The sequence below is a fragment of the Trachemys scripta genome, chromosome 2 (genome assembly GCF_013100865.1).
Source record: "Trachemys scripta elegans isolate TJP31775 chromosome 2, CAS_Tse_1.0, whole genome shotgun sequence".
NCBI classification, from domain to species: Eukaryota; Metazoa; Chordata; order Testudines; family Emydidae; genus Trachemys; species Trachemys scripta.
This window is the reverse complement of record NC_048299.1, coordinates 79,841,208-79,863,790: the sequence shown is the minus strand read 5'-3', so window position 1 is coordinate 79,863,790 and position 22,583 is coordinate 79,841,208. Positions and strand designations below refer to the sequence as shown.

At 41.0% G+C, this 22,583-nt stretch overlaps 1 protein-coding gene across 7 annotated transcripts in view; it reads right to left on the bottom strand.

Annotated features, from left to right (window-relative positions):
• Window positions 1–7,260: 7,260 nt before the first annotated feature.
• TRAK1 (trafficking kinesin protein 1) overlaps window positions 7,261–22,583 on the bottom strand; it is a 118,061-nt gene continuing 102,738 nt past the window's right edge. For 6 of the 7 annotated variants that reach the window (XM_034760999.1, XM_034761000.1, XM_034760996.1 and 3 more), the window contains 2 exons: window positions 15,913–16,015; window positions 7,261–10,081 (listed from right to left, as the gene is read on the bottom strand). In XM_034760999.1, the coding sequence (XP_034616890.1) occupies window positions 9,283–10,081; window positions 15,913–16,015 (902 nt within the window). In that variant the 3' untranslated portion in view covers window positions 7,261–9,282. Of the gene's footprint in view, window positions 10,082–13,899; window positions 13,989–15,912; window positions 16,016–22,583 lie in introns of all 7 variants that reach the window. The other variant, XM_034761001.1, reaches the window with a different exon arrangement.

Genomic DNA, 22,583 nt, shown 5'->3' with positions numbered 1-22,583 from the left:
TGGTCTCAACTTCCCAAGAGAAAAAGTGCCGCACCAAAGGTGGACCTACTCACAAAGATATAATCTCTGCTAAACTTTCTCCACAGAGAGGCATGCAGAAGATATTGTAATGAAAGTAACCAGTTTATCGTTTGTGTTCTGTCATTTGTGTTGTTTTAGCTAATGTTTTCTTTCCCTTTAATAATAAAATAACCATGGTTAATTAGCGTGATTATTTTGCTTGGTTTTAATCATGGTGTCCCCAAAGGTATGTAAAAGAATCCCTATGACTAATATAGCGAGAGCCACATCCCTGAACTGGCAATAAAGGAAACAACTTGGAAGAGTTGGCCTATCATTTCTTGTTTCTTTGAACTAAACATTTTAGTAATTTTTAAAATAAAATCACTTAGTTGCCAACATTTTAAAATGACCTCTTGCCGTGCTACACACAGATGTCTTCACAGAAAGGTCAGATGGCCAGCCTTTGTGTAATGACATCCATCATGGGAAATCAGTGGGAACTGAACCGAGGACTTTCCGCCCTGGTCTTGACCCACTTGAGCTAGTAGCAGGCTGTTATCCTCTAAATGGGCAGTCCATGGAGGGACACACAACACAAACCCAGGGTCTTACAGTTGCAACTCAGCCACTGCAGCATTTTGCTTGGGTATAATACTCCAGGTGAAGGAGATATTAATTACAAACCAACTAGTTTAGTTTTGCTGTCTAACTTGAATTTACTAAGCAGACAAAAAAAATGTAGGTGTTTTAATAATCTCGAGGGACCTTAACATAGATAGGAAGTTTTTTTAATATATGATTTTATCCCAACAGAATCCATTTAAATTCTCTCAAAGAAGACATCCATCATCAGATTTACAGATATTTTCTGGTTAAGCATTGAATTTTTCATGAATGCCTGTTAACTGAAAAAAAAATTAGCATTCAGCACATTAGAGGCACACTTCAAAGAGACTGGAAAGATTGGTGTAATCTAGTCAGTATTTTTTGAATATTCATTTGTATACCAGCATACAGCCAATGTTACAATTGAAAGAACTCTTAACTACCAATATTTTTCAATACCTTTAATTATCCTTTTTGTGTTTTATATGTTAATGTATTCAGTGACCAGAATTACAGCAGGTCTGATCTGGGCCCAGTGCGCTATCATAGCATGTCTGATTTGCATTTAAAGGAAGTTTGGGACTTCTGTAAAATCTATTTATTCAGAGTGTTATGTTGTGGTGCCAGATAGTGATTGAGGGATATGGAAATGAAGGGCGAGAACGGATGGTATTGCAGTGAAGACATTAGAATAGGACTCACTCAGGAGTCTTTGGTTCTATTCCTGGCTATGCAACCAACATTCTGTGTGACCCAAGTTTCATCAGGGACTTAATTTCTCTGTGCCTCAGCTCCTCAGCCCCAAGAGAAGGGTAATAATTCTCCCTTGCTCTCAGGGGTGTTATGAAGATGAATTCATTAATGTTTCTGAGATGCTAAGATACTACAGTGATGGAGAGACATATCTATCTAAACCAGTGGATCTCAACCTTTTTACCATTGGGGCTGCATCCAATACTATCTGTGTGGCCCTGAGGATGTCACATGGGTTGCAGCTCTGTGCTAATTGGGCCTCAAGCAGCCCACGGGCCACAGGTTGAGAACCACTGATCTAAACAGATTGATTTTATGAGGTAATGCGGACAACAGTTTCAACCTGCCCTCCCTATGTTTACGAGATCTGCTTTTAAAACTTAAACAGGCCTTGCTCTTGGAGGGAAAGTGGATATCTCCAGAGCAGCAGAGGCAGCTTGAATGTCAGTCATTGGAGGAAAAAGACCTGCAGCAGGTCTGGCGGGGTTTGAAGCCCAGGATTTTGTGCCTAAACCGTTAACTGAGGCTGCAGATTGAGGCCTGTAAAACCACCAAGGCCCAGACTGGGCAAACAAAGAAAGGAAGGGTGGGGGGTAGTGCCCAAGTACTAAATAGTGCTAAATAACAAAAATTTAAATATAAAAGAAAAAGAAATATAAGAACAATGACAGAAAAAGCAGTGAGCCACATGGTTAGCTATAGCGAATACAGCAATGCTCTGTCTCAAGCTGCAGGAGGTTGAAAAGGAACTGGAGCGGTGTCAGGTCAATCCTCCCCTAGATATCCTCACACTGGAGCATGAGGCTGTGTTGGACAGACCCACAGACACTGCTGATGAAGATCTCTGATCAAGAGCGCACATCCTCAAGTGAAGCACTCCCAGGGACACTACTCAAAGCCGCAGCAGGGATCAATTGCAGGTGCAAAGGAGAGTTCTGATGTTAATAAAATATTACACATAGTTCTCCCTTCTTACTTAGCTTCCATAGCATAGTCCTAGTACAGATGCAGGCAATTATTATTCCATATATTTTGACCCCACCAATCAACATAGTCACCCTGCTGCTCAGGTGCAGTCAAGAAGTGCACAACTAAAGAGGGGCTGGCTGTGTGCTGGGTTAGTCCCCCAGCATAAGTGAAAGCAGCCTGCAGGTAGTTATAAATTATACTGCCGATGGCCCTGAGGGACTAACCACCAGGGGACCACCAAAGTGCAGACAAACCCTGGCCATGTCACCTTTTTCTCATTCATGCTCACTACATTGTCCGCAGGGAAGGTGGAGGTGCAGGAGCTGCAACACTGTCTATGCCACCAGAGACTCTTCCTGCACCAGTGTTAGAACCACTTTACCAGCAGCAGAACAATGCCAAGCGGCCCTAATACAGCCCAAGATTAGGACCAGTGTCTGCATCAGCAGACCATCGAATGTGCGACTTTTTGCTATTCACTTGACCTCAAAACCTCCACTCACAACGGCGTGACCAGACTGGCTGAAGAATCAAGCATTATGCTGCACCTGAAATGCCTTAGCAGACCCTGTGGAAGCATTTAATTTCCAGACTCTGTACAGGTCACAGAGTGCCCTCTGGCGGCGATAGGAAGGCAGTGGATAGCACTCTGACTGCTCTGGTACATCACTGTCTTGAATGGAAACAAACAAGGAGGCAGAGTCAGGAAAATAAATTATTACACCTGTTTGTTTTGAGCTCAAAAGATGGTAGGAATCTCGAGCCTAAAATAAATTCGACTGTGTAAATTTTGTAAAACTGGAGACAAATTCCATGAGAAGTATTAAAACGTTAATGTCATTGACCCAAAACCAGCCATGTAGTGTTAGATAGCTGTAGTGTTAGATGTTAGGGGTGCTGAGAACCCAACCTTTTTTTAAGCCTTCGGGATTATTTAACTGCATGTCTTAAAATAGGTACCTTAAATAGGTATCTTCTCTAAGGATGCTGCAGGAGATTTGTCTTTCTTAAAACAGGCTCCTTTAGGGCCCCAATGGGTAGTTAGTATCTCTCAAAGTGTTATCCAACATGACAGTACAGTTTGACTGGTTTGGAACTGAGCAGGGAACTGCACTATTACCAGTGAGGCGAATGTTCTTCTCATGTGCTATGGCACATATTATTGATTTTACAAATCCCTTCCTTGAGTGTAATAGTTTAATAATTTTACCTTCATAATTTCTACAGTAAGTTCATTTCTTTTGCCTTTCCTGCTTCCTGTGAAGATTACTGAAGCATCATCCCTTGCTTTTTTTCTTAGATCTCTGCAGCAGTATTCTTTGCTCCATCACAGAGGCGACTAACAGAACTCGAAAAATCACATTAATCCAACCTGGTCAAGTGGAGAAGGTATCATGGGATGCCAGAAGATCCAGATTTCATCCACTTCAATATCTGGAGAAAATACACAAGCCAATGAAAAGCAACAGAGGCACCTTTAAGACTAACAGATGTATTGGAGCATAAGCTTTCATGGGTGAATGCCCACTTCGTCAGACGCATGTCAGTAGGCATTCACCCACAAAAGTTTATGCTACTATACATCTATTAGTCTTAAAGGGCCCCAGGATCCTCTGTTGCTTTTTACAGATCCAGACTAACACGGCTACCCCTCTGATACTAGAAGCCAATGAAAGAAAAGCTTATCTGGTATACCATCTTACTACTCATAGTTAATACTTTATTTTGATGGACGCATAAATGCACAAAACATTTTACAGACAAGTAAAAGAAAATGTCCTAAAGAGCTTAATGCTTTGACCCTACAAGGAGAGGGAAGCAGGTAGGTCACTCTGTTTGCACAAAGCCCCATAGACTTCAACGGGGCTCTGCACAAACACCTATCTCTGCACATATTGCAGGATGGGGCATGTAACATGGTGTAGGATAGTAAACACTGTAGGGTAGGAAGAAGAAAGGTTATCAATGATTAGATCATGTGGTTGCTTTGCTTAGGGACTGTAAATTTGAAGAGAGAGATGTGGGTGTAGGTATTAATGAAACTGTTAGTAAAAGAGAAAGAGTAGGGTTTATAGGTCACAACGAATCAGTGTTTTAAGAAGAGAGTAAAGGCCTAACAGATCAGGTCAAAAAGTGACCTTAGTATCTCTGATACAACTTTATCCCAACAGGAAAATAAGCCAGTTTCTGCATTTGGATTTTTAGATAATCTCTTGAAATGTAGGGATTCACGGGACCATCAACATTAAAGTCCATTTACATTTAAAAAGAAAACAATTTTCACCAATTACACCCTAAAAAGTTACATACAATGCTTGCAAATTAAACATTTTTATCTCTTTTTGACCCAAGTGGTTAGCCAATATTTGGGTTCTTGCAGGTTTCCGTTAAGGGGAGAAATTGATGAGAGCCAGGTATTTCTTTGGTGCAACCCTATTTATAAAAAGTGTACACAAAGTCCTGTTTACCTGAACACAGGCAGAATCAAACAACTGGAGACAGTTTCTTTGCTCATAGTTCCAAGCCTCTTTTCAGCCAGCACTTTACCCAAACCTCTCAGCTTTTTCTCAGGATCATGCTAAAAGTGCTTTTTTGCCGTCTCTGGGCTTCCTTGCTGCCTTCTCTCTCTCTCTGAGACACACACACACACACACACACACACACACACACACACACACCCCTACCTCATCAAACAATATGCAGCCTCTTGCATTTGCAATCAGTTCCCAGTGAAACCCTTCTGCCCACATAGCTCAGATTCCTGACTGACCTTGCAAGTAGCCTGCATTTTGGGCAGAGGCACCTATTGTTTCTGATATCTATTCTATTAAGGAGCTTAATTGCTTTTTACATTTATTCTGAATGAAGGGCAGCTGTTCCACCCACCAGCTTCAATAAATTTCCAACCAACGCCCTGCATAACAATACATTATTTTTTCATTCTGCACCATTTTCTGCTATTGCTTGTGAAACTTCAGCAGCCTTGTTAACACCCTGCTAAACCCACGCATGAGCACCACTCTGGAAGCCATGCTTTTCCTCCCGCTGCTTAAGGGAACTGCTTTTCATTTATGTCTGCCATGTATATATCATATGCCCTTACAATGTATCAGAGGGGTAGCCGTGTTAGTCTGTATCCACAAAAACAACGAGGAGTCCGGTGGCACCTTAAAGACTAACATTTATTTGGGCATAAGCTTTCGTGGGTAAAACCCCACTTCTTCAGATGCATTTACAATGCTTGTCACCTTCCATGTGCTGAGAAAGTGGGCATGGACAGACTGTAGGAGAAACAGGGTCCAGCAGAAAAAAAATTAAAATTCTTTCAAGGGACAAGAGGGTTATCCCACAAGGAAGAGCACTGAAATTCCCAGAGCTTTCTGTGAAGATAAAAGAGTTCCAGGCCCTTGTTTCTCTACATGAGTTAAAGGAAACAATTAATTCCATGACATATGAGAAGAGTTCTGGTCCAGGTTTTACAGCCAGGTGTTTCTGGACAATGTTTTTGTTACTATACAAAATAAATCCAAAGAGAAATGCTTTCTCTGGGAGACTGAGCTCTCTGATTATAAGTAGAGAAGATTTTAACGGAAATGTGAAAGCTTAATCCTAGAGATCCCTCCTAAATCAGAATTGTACCACTGTAAGGAAGATTGTTGTGAAATGTCAAAATAATTTCTAGACCATTCACCCATCCTGACCCATTAAGATTCCTAAAAGCTAAGCAGGCTTGTACTTGTGCCAAGAGGCCCTAACTAGGTTGGAGTCCCATCGTGCTGGGTGCTGTATAGACCTATAGTAAAAGGCAGACCCAGCCTCACAGAAGAGCTTATAATCTAGTTTAAGACAAAACATTACAGGTGGGAGGAACAAAAACAGTATTGGGGCTATAGTATACTCCTGGCTACGCACCCCCCTCATATGCTAAAAAATAACTTCCCATTTACACCCTTCAAACGTCTAACTTCTATCCCTCCTCAACACAACCATCTCTGAGCTGGAGTTGTACATACTTAACACAGTCTGTTCGCATCAGTCAGTCCCTCCAGACTCCTCTTCACTGAACTCCTTCCAATTAATCACTATCTTTGATAATGAGATTCCTAGAACTGAACACAATTTCTGGTGGAATTGCAGTGGAGCTGTAGAGAGGAAATCTATTACCTCTATTCACTGATAGGATGTCTCTATGTATGCAGCCTGTAACTGCACCCATCTTTTCTTTGCAGCTGCCAAATCACATTGCAAAATCATGTCTAATTTGATATGATGCAAATCCTCCCAAGTCTCTCTTGGCATTACTATTCTCCAGGTTTCTCCCTCCCCAATCTCTATGGATCCTTTTGTCTTATTACTCTGCCCTCATTGGTATTTGTGCCTACTTTCAATTTAATATTACTTGCAAATTTCATTAATTTGGTGTTTATTTCCTCTTACAAATCAATAATGAAGATACAAAATATGACTAGACCAGACCCAGGTCCCTGCTGGACTCCCCTGGCCTCACACCATCTCTATACTTTGATGTTTAAACAGTAACATTTTTATATAGCCCATAACCAGCGAGAGTTCATGACCTGCTCTGAACAGAATATATACACACACTGTATAAAGTCCAAATTTATTATCTTCCTGGGGCTTGGGCTTTACTGGACAAAAGGTTTCAATTAAAAACCAAAAAACCAACAACCAAAACTTCATCCAGTTGGTTGAAAAATACTGAGAAAAATAATTCTTCATAATTCCCCTTCCCTTTTTTTGTTATTTTTTTACCAGTTTTATATTTAGCATAGTTTAGTAATCACAGACATTAAAAGCCACATTAGCTTACATTCTTTTTGATAACTCAAGAAGCAATATGGCATTTTGAGGTGAAAGTATTTATCACCTTAAAAGCTCAAGGATAAAGCTGAATAATACACAACAATATAACTTTTATTTTGTTTTATTGATATTCATTAGTGAAGAAAATTTAAATTTTATCTTTCTGATGTGTTACAGCTGCTTTCTGGTGGTTGGACAGCTCCTACTATTGATTTAAAGGCTAAATAATAATATTTTCCAAATTGCATGATTAGTTTTACATTTTTAATTCTCATATGGTATTGCTCTCTCTCTCTGGGTACATAAAATGGCCCATATAACTCAATTATTTTTCAGATCTAATTGTTATTCTATCTAGTTTTAAAGATACATTCAAATAAAAAGATATTTAAAGTTACTTGCAATAAGTGCACATATACAACAGCAAATAGAGCTGATGACATTATACTAAAACTTTTTTTAAAGTTCATAGAATAAATAGAAGTCTTCAAACACATGCAGTATTTGGCTCATGTGTTTTCTCTCAAAATATCATTGCACTATTGTAATATCTACTTCATTCAAAGACATCCTTCTCTTGTCACAAAGACTAAAAGACAGTTCCATTTATACAAGAAATTATCAGTGCTAATGATTTAGTAACAGTCTGGTACAAATGGCAATTCACGGCAATTACATGTAGTGCAGTATTGGTGGCAATAAATAAACTGGCTGCTTGATTTTAAACTTCACAGAGACTACAAGGAAAAAAGCAGATGCTGATTTTTTAAATGAAAACTCAAAAAAAAAATCTTTTCTTGGCTACAGAAATAAGATCTTTTTTGTCCATTTCTATTTTAAGAGCTAACAAATATTCTTGCAAGCACCTTACATAAAATTGGGAGGGACAGGAAAAAAAATTCTAACAAATACTGGGCTTTCCTGATTGAAAGCACATGGGCTTATTATAGCAGGAGAATAAAAATGTTTTCAAATGGCTGTTACTTCTGGCAAGTTTACAACACCTGGATGGAAACAGGTTTCTATGAAAAATGATGAAAGCTAAGTAGAAAATATTCACACCTTGTTATAAAACCACTTAGTGGATTGTTTTCTTTATATATAAAACCTGTAGCGAAAAGTCAAATATAAGATCAAAAGCTGCTTTCCCTTGCTTGTACCATATTCTGTTACTAAATACGTTTGTGGTTCTTCCCTGCATATTTCAAGAACACACCTTTTTCCAAGACTGCTTTTGCTAAACGATCTTTTCAAACAAGACTGTTTTCTAAACTGTTCAGTGACTCTGGCTCCCAGGAAGTGGTTGCCATGTTATCTTGTGAAGCGTGAAAACTAGTCTCTTTAAGGATTGTTTGTAAGGTGTGATTTTCAGTGTCAGCAAGAGAATACAACGTAAAGCATTTTTCCTTCCACAGTCCAGTGCAATATTGAAAAAAATAAAGTGAATCACACAGAATACAGATGTGCCAGAAGAAACAGCAGTAGTGGAAATGTGTCATTTTTCCAGGCACGCAGCAGGCCTGTTGACCTCAAAACATAGTACTAGTTCAAGTTTATCATACCAGGAAAAACAAAACAAAACAGAAAAATGTCTCATCAATTCAAGCATAACAGCCATATGCTTGGATAACCCACTTCATCCACAAGGGCAAAATGAAATTAACACAGATGCTAAGCTGACTACTTTGTTTAGCACTTACCGAAGCACAAATGCTCCCTGCTGCTGTTATTCCAATGTTTCAGATAACATGGTCAATAACCTTGCTATGCTAGGTCAGGTTAGGCTAACTACAGAATTCATTTTCTTGTATCCTTGAATTTTTTTTTTTCAGTGCATCTTCAAAAACAAAAACAAAAACAAAAAAACACACCTTTCAGAAGGTTAGCAAGTTAAATCCTAACACAGCAACTGCAGCGTCAGAACATTTTGCACTCAACTGAACAGTAAAATAAACAAATTAGTTACAATATATCTGGTACATATTTACAAATTGTACAAAGTTTACACACTTCTCCCATTAGGCACAAAGTTGATTTGTCAAACTCAGGAGGCAATGGAAGAAAAAAAAAAATTGGAGGCGGGTTCTTGGTATTTCTTTAAAAGTCCAGCCATAAAAATTAAGTCCTTCATCGTAAGCTAGTTTGCTTAGGGAGCTTGGCTCCCATTAGGATGCCAGAAGTGAGAGTTGCAGGGCCCTTCATCTGCATGCTGGACCCCACCATGGTTGGGAAGCTCCGATTCCTTCGAATGCCAGTGTTCAGCTGAATACCCCCAATGGCACTTGTTGCAGAAGGGCAGCCCAACTGAAGGCCTTCTGGGGCCAAGCCTCGGGGAACAAAGGCCCTTACTGGTCCTTGTGCCCCACAGAGAAGAGGTCCCTCGTCATCAGTTAAGGGAGGCGCTTGCGTTTGCCCCGAGCTAACTACTTTGGCAATCCCGAACCGCTTTACTTTGTCCACAAGGTTAAGGTTGGAGACAGACACGTCGGTCTGACTCTCACTGTTCCTGATGTTCTTTTTCTCTCTCACCTCCTTCAAAATGGAACTGGCAGGTTTGGAAGCAAGGAAGTTGTCATAAGGAGGGCTGGTGCACTTGAACTCAAAAGCAGGTGGGGAAGAAGAGGGAGTCTGCATAGGTGAGTTTGGAGGAGTGGAAGGAATGATCGCCATTTTAGGAGAGTACGGGTTCAGGATGGTGCCCTTGCTGGCCCTGTCCCAGCTGTGCGGATTGTACACTGCTGCTGAGATCCCTCGTTCTTTAAGCAGCCACACCAGGCCCAAGGATGTGCTCATCGTAGTTGTGGATTCCCGAAGATTAGTGAAGGATTCTGCCAAGCTTAGACGCCGAGGAGTGCATGGAGTAGCGACCGGGGTGCCTTTCAAATTGCCAAGGCTGCCGCAAGCTGGAGTAGGTGCTGCATTAAGGCTGAAAACAAAGGAAGAAAAGGTGAATTAATGAGCCCGGGTAAGGATTTTCAACATGAACAAGTATTCCATTTATAAGGGAGCCTGAAAAGCCAATGCAAAAGATCTGCCAACTCTTGGGAACGCTGGATACAGGACATTGAGTTCTAAAGATCATCACTTTGAATGTCTGGAGCTCAGCTTTAAACACCAGAATGGCTGGATTAATGATTTCCAGCACCCCGCATCAAACATCCTTTGACATAACCACAAATAAATGGTCTTTAATAATTCAGCTGCTAGAGCGTTTCCTCTTTGGCCACTGACTAGAATGGGATCAGTACTTGGCTCTAACTCCCAATGACTTCAATAGGGCAAGGATTAAGTAAATTGGAGTTTGACCACTGACTTGAATGAGACCAAGATATGGCTTAGAGCGGCAACTCCCCACCCACCAAACTGCTAATGGTTCCAGTAACGCTGTATCTTACTATCCCACGAGAGAAGCAGGTGGGAAGCAGAACCCGTTATGATCAATTGGCTGCAGAAGTGGTAGTAAAGGAGAAGCTGGGAGTTGGTATTTTCACCATCCGTCTGATTAAAACAAGCCCTTTTATTAAACTGAGCAAAAAAAAAGGGGGGGGGGGAGACTTGGGCCCTGATTTTCGGAGGTGCTGACCACTCGCTACCAGAAAGACTCCCATTAGGTACTCCACACCTTTGAAAAAAGCAGGCCACTGATTATCAATAGTTTGTTAGTTGAGTAATCAATAACTCAGCAGCAAACCAAATACAATATGGGTCAGTTTTATTATGCTTGTTGTCCACAAATTTCATGCTTATTTGCATAGTCTTGAACCAGGGAAAGAATTGAACGTCCCCTGCCCAACCCTCTCCCATCTAAAGAAACAAAACAATCCCAACAGTAGGTCAGAAGGTGCAGGTCAGGAACAACCGGCACATTAAATATAAAAACACAGGCAACAAACACTGTAAACATACATGCAGGCATATTTCTTGTATTTGACCAACAGCATTTTTGATTCTATTGGTTAAAAAAATGTATAACCTGTGGCACTAATTTTGATGAGTTTTCCCCTCCCCGGTGGCTGGTCCTTCTCACATGAATGGGGATTCAACTTAACTTGCATTTCTGAAGAATTAAAAGGACAGTGGTGACAAGAGTGACAATCTGGATCCAGTGTGCCTAAGTGCAAATTCTGAGGCCCTGCACCTTCAGCACCCTGCAGGCATACTGTGGTCACCCTTAAAAACTTGCTGTCTTAGATAACACCTTACATAACAAAATAACTTTACCTCTGTATGAACCCTATTGAAACCTACTAAAGTCAAAAGGAAGGCTCGTATTATCAATGGCTACTGGATAAGACCCCATTCACAGTGTTCTAGGCATGCCCTACCACAAATATAGGTAACACTTCAAATACACATCTTCATACAGGTGAATTCCAAAATGCTTTACAGACTTTAGAGAGCGATTTCCAACTATAGGGATCTCCTCACCCTTTACTGAAATTCAGCCTCTTTGGCCATGTCTCGATGAGAAAAAAAAATGTTTTTTCAATCCAGTTCAACTCCCCTTAATGGCTGCCTAGACAGTTTAGCCCCTTTAAGAATGTTTAAAAGGGTTACACTGTGTCTACACGGATGCTAAGGGGGAGGTTCAACTGAGTTAAGCTAAAGGCTTGTGTACTCTTGTAAATGTACCAAAGCTATTCTGGAATGATTATTTTGGTACATTTCCAAGTGCAGACAAGCCCTAAATAAAAAAACACACCTTTTTCTCCCATGCAGACAATACCGTAGGGTTTGCAGAAACTGGTCCTATTTTAACCCTAGGGGCAGGTCTACACTTCAAACGGTGCTTCAACGCAGCTGTGTCACTGTGGTGGTTTAATGAAGCCGCTCTACATTGATGGGAGAGAGCTCTCCTGTCAGTGTAGTTAATCCACCTTCCTGAGAGGCGGTAGCTATGTCAACGGGAGAAGCCCTCCTACCATCATAGCGCTGTCTAGCCCGGGAGGTTAGGTCGGTGTAACTACGTTGCACAGGGGGTATGGATTTTTCACACTCCTGAGTGAAGTAGTTATACCAATGTAAGTCTGCAGGGTAGACCAGACCTAGGTAATGGATTGCCAATTCACTCAAGTTAATTTACACTACTTCAAATGCAAGTCGATGCACTCCACAAGTACTCCAACTCAGCCTGGCATGTGGCAATTAATTAACTTGAATGAAGACAGGACCACAAACTCTAGACTAGACATACCCTGAAAGGGTGTAACATGGTGGCTTTTTATTTATTTAAGACAGTTGTAAAGCACCCATCATTAAAAGCATTGTTTTCAAGCTTATAAGTACCATTTAAGGAAGTCCAAGTCCTGTCCCTTTTCTGTGGCCAAGTAAGGCCTCCACAAGCAGGACCAGCATAGTTCTGCTGTGGAAGATCAGGTAGCAGCCCATGCACTGCACTCTCTGCTCTGCTGGGATTCCCTGCATCTCAGCAGTGGACCCATAACACCACAGATCTGTCGACTATTCTAGAAAGGGAACATATCAGTCCCAAGGGGCTACTGCATTTTACTCTGTAGCTGTAGTTTGTCAAAGGGAAATCCAAATAAGGCCAGATATGAAGTGCAGAAAAGCACAGTGTTTGAATAGCTAAAGCAGTTTATCCATCATAATTTGAAAAGCATCCTCTCTCAGCTACTCTGGAATGTATTTTCTTGCACCACCTGGTGGCTTTTACTTGTAAGTGCAGCACTTGTCTGCAGTGCCAAATAGCTTGACATGCAGATTTACGGTGGTTGGTCCGCACTCATTACATTTCCTCACTGCTTGTCTGGGCAGTGAGCAGTGTTGGGGGAGGACCGCTCATCGTAGCTGGGAAGATAACACGTCACCAAGGTGTACACACACATACACATGGTGCAAGGCTGTGAAAGGGGGGAGGCTAGTGAGGAACTTTTCCTATGGCAATAGATTAAAGCTGAATCTTCATACCTCTGATTAGTTTGGTGACATTAAGAGCAATGGACAACATGACAACCACTATAATACATCTCCTAAACTGGCTAAGAGTAGGGGGTACAAAAGCGTGGGAATAGAGAAAACAGGAGAAAGTTTACTCTGTGAACTGATTTTTAGTGGGAAACCAAAGAAATGTTGGAAACTAAACTTGGGACACTACAGATAATGGTCAATTTTTAAAAGAAGCCCTATTTAAAAAAAAAAAAAAAAAAAAACCCACCACTGTCATAGGTATTCTGTTTCATTTCAAATTATAGACTAAATTGCTTCTGGCCTCCTTAGTGACTACCCTATTGTCGAGTATGCCCTCTCGCCACACTCCTTCCATCTCCAATTTGATTTTATTTCTAGAAACTCAGGCTTACGTTTCTGCTGTGCTGTCATTGCAGATACACATTAAAATGCAACAGAGAGCCAGTGCTGCATGAAAACAACTTTTATATTGGCATCACTTTCTTAGCATTGCCTTAATTGGGAATACTTTACCCACCCAACAAAACCACTTCAGGGTACCCCAAATACAATCATGAAAACAAAAACAAATAAAGACCCAAAGGCGCCTAAGTGCTTCAAACTAGGGACAGCTTCAGGATAAGCTAGGAAAATCAGCACCTTGCTTTGCTACATGAAATTTAGTCCGATTAGAATGTAACCTGGGTTAGAATGTTAGGTTAGAATGTAACCGAGTGGGTAAATATCTACACTTTTTGGGTTAGCTGGTGCCACACACACTAGAATTTCTTCTACATGACCCCGCCAGCACAGACACTGCTGGCAGTGTTTGCTCACCCCCTGCCACGTTGGGTCATAGTGTCTGCCCTATATCTCCTCTCAGCATAACGTGACATAATGCAGTTTCATCCTCCTCCTCACATGACCTGTGAAGAATCATTTACAGTTTAAGAAGCTCCTCCTCACCAACAGTCCTGTTGACAGCATCACATATTTCTGAATGAATGGGGCCAGGGCAACTTAGTCCATGAGAATTTGCTAAAATGAAGCTCAGTTTAGTTACTGGTTGTAGCAAACTTGTTAAGTTTAGTAACCAATGAATCTCAAGAAGATTGTTATGGCTATTATTAACAGCGCTTCAACAATGTCTACATTTTAGGAGAGATGTTGCAGCAAAATAAAAGTAACTTCTTTAAATTGTGGTGCTGGAAGGGAAAGGCCACTCATAGCACGGTTCTTAATTTATACCACACGGAAGTGTAAGTGCAAACAGTTTCCCATAATGAATTTGTACTTCCTTTCCAAATACCCACAATCCAGGAGGTGTTCACATTCCCCTAGTTCTCAAAAGTTCTGCTTTGGCTACCAGTACTTGGGTCCAATTTGATTTCTAAGCACTGCCCTTCATTAATCTAGATCTCTGAATTGGCTTTCGAATGAGGAAAACAGTGGTACTGTCCCTTGTGAAGGCTGAAGATGGTGGAAGGGGGAGAAAACTGGGTGTAGTCTTTCTAAATGGAAAAAATACTTTTCATACCAGCCTCCACCTAGTTCTAGTGGGTCCATCTTTAGGTGTGAAGTCCATTCACCCTCTTTAGTCATCAATTCCTAACCCTTTTGACTAACACGGTGCCTACTAGTGCCAATTATTATGAGATGACCTGCTCACTAGAGACTAGATTGAGACCATCAATTCATTTACGAACAGTCCCTCTGATGTTTGGCAGGGGGCTCTCAGGAGCTTAAGATTCCACCATCAAATTGAAGAGAGCGTTTGAACAATTTCATAGCTGCTGGTTGAGTCCCTTCCCTCCCCCATCTGGCCAGCGCTGAATCCTCTCTTCAAGAGAAGAAAGAGATCTTTGGAACTTCTAAAATTACCTCTTTGCTTTATTTATTTATTTGCTCCCCTTGTACCAAGGGCCAGATATTTTCAAATATTTTCCCAATGAACGTATAATACAATCTTAGTCTCGCCAATATTTGTTTAAATGGGATAACAAATGAATAGACTCATTAGTCCCTCACCCTCTCTACTGGTGAAATGTGCAGAGAGGCAGCACAAAGCCTGTGTGCCACTAAAGTCTCACTTAAAGCATATTTAGAGGGTTTAAGTGGACAGAGGGCTACTTGTGCAGGTGCTCTGCGCTGGGGGGAGTGTTACCCTCAGACCATTCACACATTTGGTACTTAGGATTTATAACCAGTTTTGGGGGCAGTGGATGCACTTTTATGGAAGCCCTTTGTTCAAATATTTGTAGCATACCACTAGGCCAAGAGACTTGAAGCAACTGTTAATCACTTCTAACCTGTGCCAGATTTGAATAGCAGGAAGTAGATTCTGCAATATCTCAGTTGGCTTTGTAAAGCCAGGCATTACACATCCTTTTAGGATGCAGGGGCAGCTCTAGCTTTTTTGCCACCCCAAGCATGGCAGGCAGACAGGCTGGCTACCTTCAGCGGCATGCCTGCGGGAGGTTCGCCGGTCCCGCGGCTTTGGTGTACCCGCCACTGAATCCACAGGACTGGCTGACCTCCCGCAGGCACGCCGCCGAAGGCTGCCTGACTGCCGCCCTCGCAGGGACTGGCAAGCTACCCCCCGCGGCTTGCCGCCCCAGGCACGCGCTTGGAGCGCTGGTGCCTGGAGCCGCCGCTGTTAGAACGGGAGGAGATTGAGAGATTTGACAGGGAATTGGAGGAAGGGTAGAACGCATTTCGGGTTTGTTATTCCCTCTCTCCGCCATCCCCATGCATATCATTACTATCCCCTTGCTTACGCCACTCCTTTGCTTTTTTCTCCCCACGGGATTGCGTCATCCCTGAACTGTGTGCGTCACTGAAAACCCTTACCTTGGAGTGACTCGTGTGAGCTCATCAGAAGGGTGCAGAATGCGGCAGGTGGTGAAGGTGAAGGTGGAGTTGGTTTGTGACATGCACTTCCCAGGATGATGTACTAAATTAAAAAAAAAAAAAGGCAAATTCTTTGCATTTATATATAAAAGGAAAATAAAAAGTTTGTTGTGCTCACAAACAGATGCAAAAAGTGATGTGATACCTTGGACTGGATCAATGCAGGGAAGGTGAAATATACAAGCTTACCGGGTTATTGGAATTGGCACCCATTCTGCAAACCAATCTCCACAAGTCTAAGTTTATTCTGACAATAATAAAATAGTTGCTAAATTTTCCCACCATTACTTTCACCAGTCTAGTTTCACCAGTGCTGTCAAATCTTGCTCTGAACAGGTTCAGATGATACAGTACTTAAAATGCCAGCTGCCGCCACCAACACCCTTGACAGTGGCAGCAACAGTGGGAAATTATAGGAAAACATTCCCAGTGCAGACAAGGTTTCCGAGCATCTACAACATCCCGAACACTCAATGCAATTCAGCTTCTGGATTGATCCAGGCAAAGGCATCCCCATTACCTTTCATTTCAGTAATGGATCCAGCTATGCTATGTAGGCTAAAGCTACAGAAACCCTTACTAGTAAGTTTCAGGATGTATTGTGACTCCTCTCTATCTGACTTTCACATCCATAAACAGGATCATTTTAAAATTTTGGATCCACTACTGTACATCTGAGACATTTCCTTGTTTTTTAAGGCAGAATATCCACAGCTGCAGTAGATAGCAATTTTTGATTATTCATAAGTATATGTTGTGACAGATATAGAAAAACATTTTGGTACCACCAATGGTTACTTCATTGTAAAAATGTCAGCTCTTACATTCTGATGACAGTATAGATAATCTGGGAAAGGAGGTGATCTGGTTTGTAGGGAAAAGAAACATTAAGTGGTTAAGCTGATGTACTTAAGTTCTTAGCAGAGTGGTGTGTTGTGTGGGGTTTTTTATTTATTTTTTATTTGCTATAAAATGCAGCTGTGGAATATATTCCATTGCAAACTAATCAGAAAGTTTAGGAGCCATGCATCTGAGAAGCTTGAGGAACAACCAAAGAAGTTAAATACTATAATCAAAGATATCATGATTGCATAGGCTCTTATTTACTATCTGAGCTTTTAAAAATTAGTGGTGGCCAAAACAACATGCACAATAAAACATGCGTGTGATTCCACCCCTCACCCCCCCCCCCCCAAGCCTTCTGAGGCATTTCCTGACTAGGCCACATTTTACTGTTGCAGTATGTGACTGCTTGACAGATTGCCTTGAACAGACACCACACACTGTTCAGAACTTCCAGAGATTCTCAGAAATAAGCAAGGCAGGTTCTGATTGTGGCTGTATTTCCTCTTTCATTTGAAAAATATTACAGCTTAAATATTCATGTGCAGCCAGACAGTCCTTAAAGAAAGTAGGAGATCAACAGAGTATAAGGTGCAAGAGAAAGCATGGGCAAAGTGAAAGGTGAAAACAGAAACAAGTGTCTAAGCACATGACAGGTGATTCACTATGAAGCTAGCCTCTCCATCTTTTTAATAACAGGAAATAGTGCCATGTATCAATGGAAGATAATGTTTTTGGTTAAACACACTGGGACGTGTCCTGTTAGCAAGTTTGGTTGTTAGTACGGTATTTATAAAAATAAATAAATAAAAAGGCAACCAGTTCTACTTCACCTCCACAGATGATAATTATGATGGTTCAGGAATCCCGTTGCTTTAGAGATTAGGGTGAGCAATGTATTTATCTACTGTATAAGTGGGCACAGCCTAGCAATCATGATTCTCTGCATATTGTGAAAAATTAAAATAAAAGCTGGCGAAAGATCTCAAATAACAGACATGAAAAAGGTTATTTGGTGAAAACATCAAAGGACAGACAAAGCAGAGATAAAACAGTTCTTGCTAGATGATGAATAAAAACAGAACAATGCAATGCTGGTTTGAGATTGTGAGCCCAGCCCAATTATGCACATGGATACAGAACAGTAATTGCCTTTCCCTCCCCTATTGATTGCAGTAGTCATTGAAGACAACACCAATTGTGCTTCCCCTCAGATTTGAAATGGGCACATTGAAGACCTAGCTGCATTAGCAAAAGCAAAACTCGTAATTAATGAGTCTATGAGATAGGAAAAGGCTGCTAAAAGTACAGAAGTCACTGATCCCAATAGTAAGGGATACATCAAAATGATTAAAGAGAAATCAGTATTCAAAGCCATAGATTTAACCCTCCAAAATACCACTAGGAGAACGTGGACCAGCTTCATCCTCCATCAGTCAACAAAGAAGTCTATCAGATTGCCGTAGCATTTTCCATCCTTTGAACACAATATGAAGAGAGTAAGAACCCATCATTGTAAATGATCAGTACTTCTCAAAGTTCAGGAAATGCAAACAAAGACTTATTCCTAAGCAAACCATCCTTCAGAAGAAGGGTCAGATCCTGAGCTGGTGTAAATTGGTGTGGAGCTCAAGGGGACTATGTAGATTTACACTAGCTGAGGATCTGGCCTGTTACGTTTAAAACAATACTTTTCTGCAGAAGTCATCAAATGATCAAGATAAAACAGCCAACTGTATTTAAGAGGAGGAAAATGCTCTGCTCTCTCCTCCATATTCCATCTGCAATGCTGACGGGTGGCAGGGCATCTTCAAAATCCTGCCTCAGTCTGTTTTATATACATTTCATTACAGGGTCACCTGCTAGAGCCCCTGACCATTTCTGTACTTTTATTAATAATCCTTTTAAAAAAGACATTAATAATTAGCAACGAAAATTCACAGTGGGATGAAAATAGAGAAATTGTGCAAAACACAATTTGTTAAAAAAAAAATGTTACAAGAAATTCTCTTGAGGGGCAAAAGTGATTTTATACCAATCAGTGCAATTTAGAGCAGCTCAGGCCTGTTTCAGGTTCAACCAGGCTCTCCACAGCCTCGAGGGGCCATTCTGCCAGCTAGATACAGCACAGTGCAGAGACACTCTGGCCATGCTCCCAATGCTAGGGTAACATTCAATTGGCCATTTAATCTGGTTTTACAGCCCCTCTGTGCCACCAGAGAGGCACAAATGGGCTGTAGCAGAGCCTAGGCCCTGCCTCACTCACAGAGCACTGGACAAATTTGGTTAGTGGAAGAAATGGAAAAAAAAAATTACTGAAATTAACAAACACATTAATATATAATATTGGGTCCAGACTCTTGTTCTCCATTATGCCAAGGATGTTGATTGATCTTGTGAGAGGCTGCTCTGAGTGGAATGCATTGTACATCTTCGCACTGCAGAATATTTGTCTCATCAGATCTATAGTTCCCCTGAAATAGGTGGGGAGGACTTGGAGGGGTGAATCAGTCTTGGATGCCCACAAGACATCTAGGAGGCCTTAGAGACTAGGTTTGTGTTTTTTAAAAGCTGGAGTGAGCCATTCTGTCCAGCATTTTGTACGTGGGCTTGTGCTGAGGAAAGGATCTAGTTCCTGGTCTTTGGTTAGAGCGTGGGATCACCTCCCTCACTACTCTTCCACAAAAGGACCCTTGATCTCTTTAGGGTCTGAAGCCACATTCACCTTTGCCTTCTTTAGCAGGGGTTGGCTGGAAGCAGGGATGGGAGGGTGAACTGTAGTTGGGAGGAACTAGCTGATCTCTTTGGTGCAATCAGTAAGTGTTTAAAGCATTAAATATTTCTTTTATCGCGGCAGTGAAATAAAAGTCATGGCTGCTTTAGAGGGGATGGGAAGGAAGGAAGGAGGATGATTAGTAATGCAAGACCCTTGCGAGGGCATCTTTTCTTCGATGGTGCTATTTTGATATGAAATATGGAGTCCAAGGGCCCTGCATCCATTATTAGTGTATCATCATTAACATACCCCACAGGGGAGGAGAAATGCTTGAACCTAGACAGCCTGGCAAAAACCATCATCTGTGTCATCAAGTGACACACAGCACAGCGGTGTGGATGTTTCAGGTACTTCCTACAACTCAGCATGGCTTATTCTCCTGGACTATGGAAGATGGCAGCTCTGGCACGGAGAGAGAAAGGTCCCCTCCAAGGAGCTTTACCTTCTCTGTTGCTGGTGAATCTATAGCAGACTAATTCTGCTGATAGGATACAGGGCCAGAAATGGGAAGTTAACAGCTGAAAGCCTACGTCAGGCAGCCTAATTATGTCTGCCGGAGTCAAAAATCAAACCGGGATAGTCTGCCAGAATCAGCCCTTGTAAAGGGAGCTGACATCCCATGTTCCGATTATCTAGGTCTCTCTGCTGTTCAGAGGACATAACCCTGACTGATCCACAGGCAAGTGTCTACATAATATTTTTTCTGTGATAACCCCAAAATTGACCATTTTGTCATCTATGCATTTCCACAAGCAAAAAAATTTTGGATGGAGAAGAGGGCAAGCAAGGTACTTCTACCTCCACCTCTTTTCAAAAGTGATGTTCTGGAGCTTCTTCTCCACCCACCATTCTGTGCTTGAGCAATGAATGGCTCTCTGAACAGCAAGCTTTCTTGCGTTCTCTGTCATGAGTTAAAATCCTTAGACACTAGAGGAGGAAGGACAGAATTACCTGGCTTTGGTGGAGAGACTGAGTCAAAGACTCAATATTAGTCAAGTTATTTTAACTGGTTACTATTAATGGATTTTATAGTAAAAACCCACCAAACAAACAAACAAAAAAACTCAACGCATATCTTAACAATGCCTAAGATAGTATATCAATGATTTCTTATTTGTGTTACATAACACATTAACTATACCTTGCATTAGAAACAAAGAATAAAACATTAAATAATTGAGCAAGAACGGGTTTAATGAGTGAGCAATTATTCAAATGAATTGCCTGTAATGGAAGCAGATACATTAGCTCAGCAAGGATACTGGTATCAAACACTATTTATGCGGGTATGATTTTTCTAGGCTGAGGTCTGCTTGTCACAAAATATACAACCATAGAGTACAGAAATGAAGAGGTTTCACATTTTTTAATCATTAATCTGGCTTCTACCTGATTGTAGGCAGGCTAGGATATTTGAGTCAAACTGTAATACTTTTAACAGCAATAAGCAAAAATTAATATTGACAACTCTTCCTTTTACAAAACTGCCTTTCAAATATTTATACCATCTTAGAGAAGATAATACAAATGTACATCAGCATCTTGCTTTAAATAGATATTAGTGTATTTTTAATCCTTTTCCATACATTGCTAATCATCTCTTGTAGGTATATATTAGTCTTCCTAAAAACAACCAGATTTAAGACATTCATTATGTACTTCCACCATTTTAGGCACGTGTTTTGAAGAACTCCCCTTCTCTCTACCTTTAGATGCCAAGTTTTGAAAAAGGAATGGGTGCATGGGCCTGATCCTGGAATCCTTCTTCACACAAGTAACCTCATGCAAATGAAGAGCTGCAGGATCAATCCCTATGACCCTGAATCAGCCTACAGTTAAATATGCACTTAACTTTAATCATAAGTAGTCCTGTTAACTGCAGTGGGACCACTCACATGCTTAAAGTATATTAAGTCCTTTGCTAGCTTAGGACCTATATAAGGAAGTCTCCATGCGAAAATGCCTTCTGTCTCATAAAAGGATCCTGTCGCATTTTAGACCCAAAATGAGGGGGGGGGGTGTTTATAAAGAATGTACAGAAATATATTCAATGTGATTTTGTTGCACAAGTTACTTATCCCAGGAACTATGCTACATATTCTTGAATGCCATCTACTGGCACTTTTCCTATTAACCTATTATTTACAAATATGCAGTGTTAGAGCACTTCTAATCAGCCTTTATTTCAGTGAAATATTCTTTAGTGGTTCTGAAAACTTCAACGAAAGAGCATTGTCCGAGTACCTGAATCAGACAATCTGACTACAAACTGAAACGGACTAGTCTGGTACAATGAAGGTTTTTTTAAAAAAAAGGAAAGAAACAGCATAGAAGGTGAAAAAAATAGACTTTCAGTTTTAATAATCTCAGGTATTATTGGCACAAATAAGGCTATTTTTTAAAATGTATGGGTTTTAACTTGACAGTACCCATTTAATATCCTCACTATTTCAATATATGTTGAAAATCTCTAGGTAAGAGAATACATATTTCCCAGAGAATCTGGATATTGTTTACAGCCCTGATTGTGCAATTTACAATGCCTGGGCAGACGGCTGTGCCCACATGTAACCTGGAGTGCTCTGTGGGCACAGCAGTTCACCCATATATTGCAAATCGCAGGGTCAGGGCTCAATTTATACTGAAAAATCTTAATACCATGACCACGAGTATTACTCCAGTCCCGTATGCCGAAGTTATTCAGAGCATTTACATTTGCTGCAGTTCTCAAACCTGGAGAGAAAAACCTTAAAAACAAAGGTTTCAGAGTAGCAGCCGTGTTAGTCTGTATCCACAAAAAGAACAGGAGTACTTGTGGCACCTTAGAGACTAACAAATTTATTAGAGCATAAGCTTTCGTGGACTATAGCCCACTTCTTCGGATGCATATAGAGTGAAACTGCATCCGAAGAAGTGGGCTATAGTCCACGAAAGCTTATGCTCTAATAAATTTGTTAGTCTCTAAGGTGCCACAAGTACTCCTGTTCTTTTT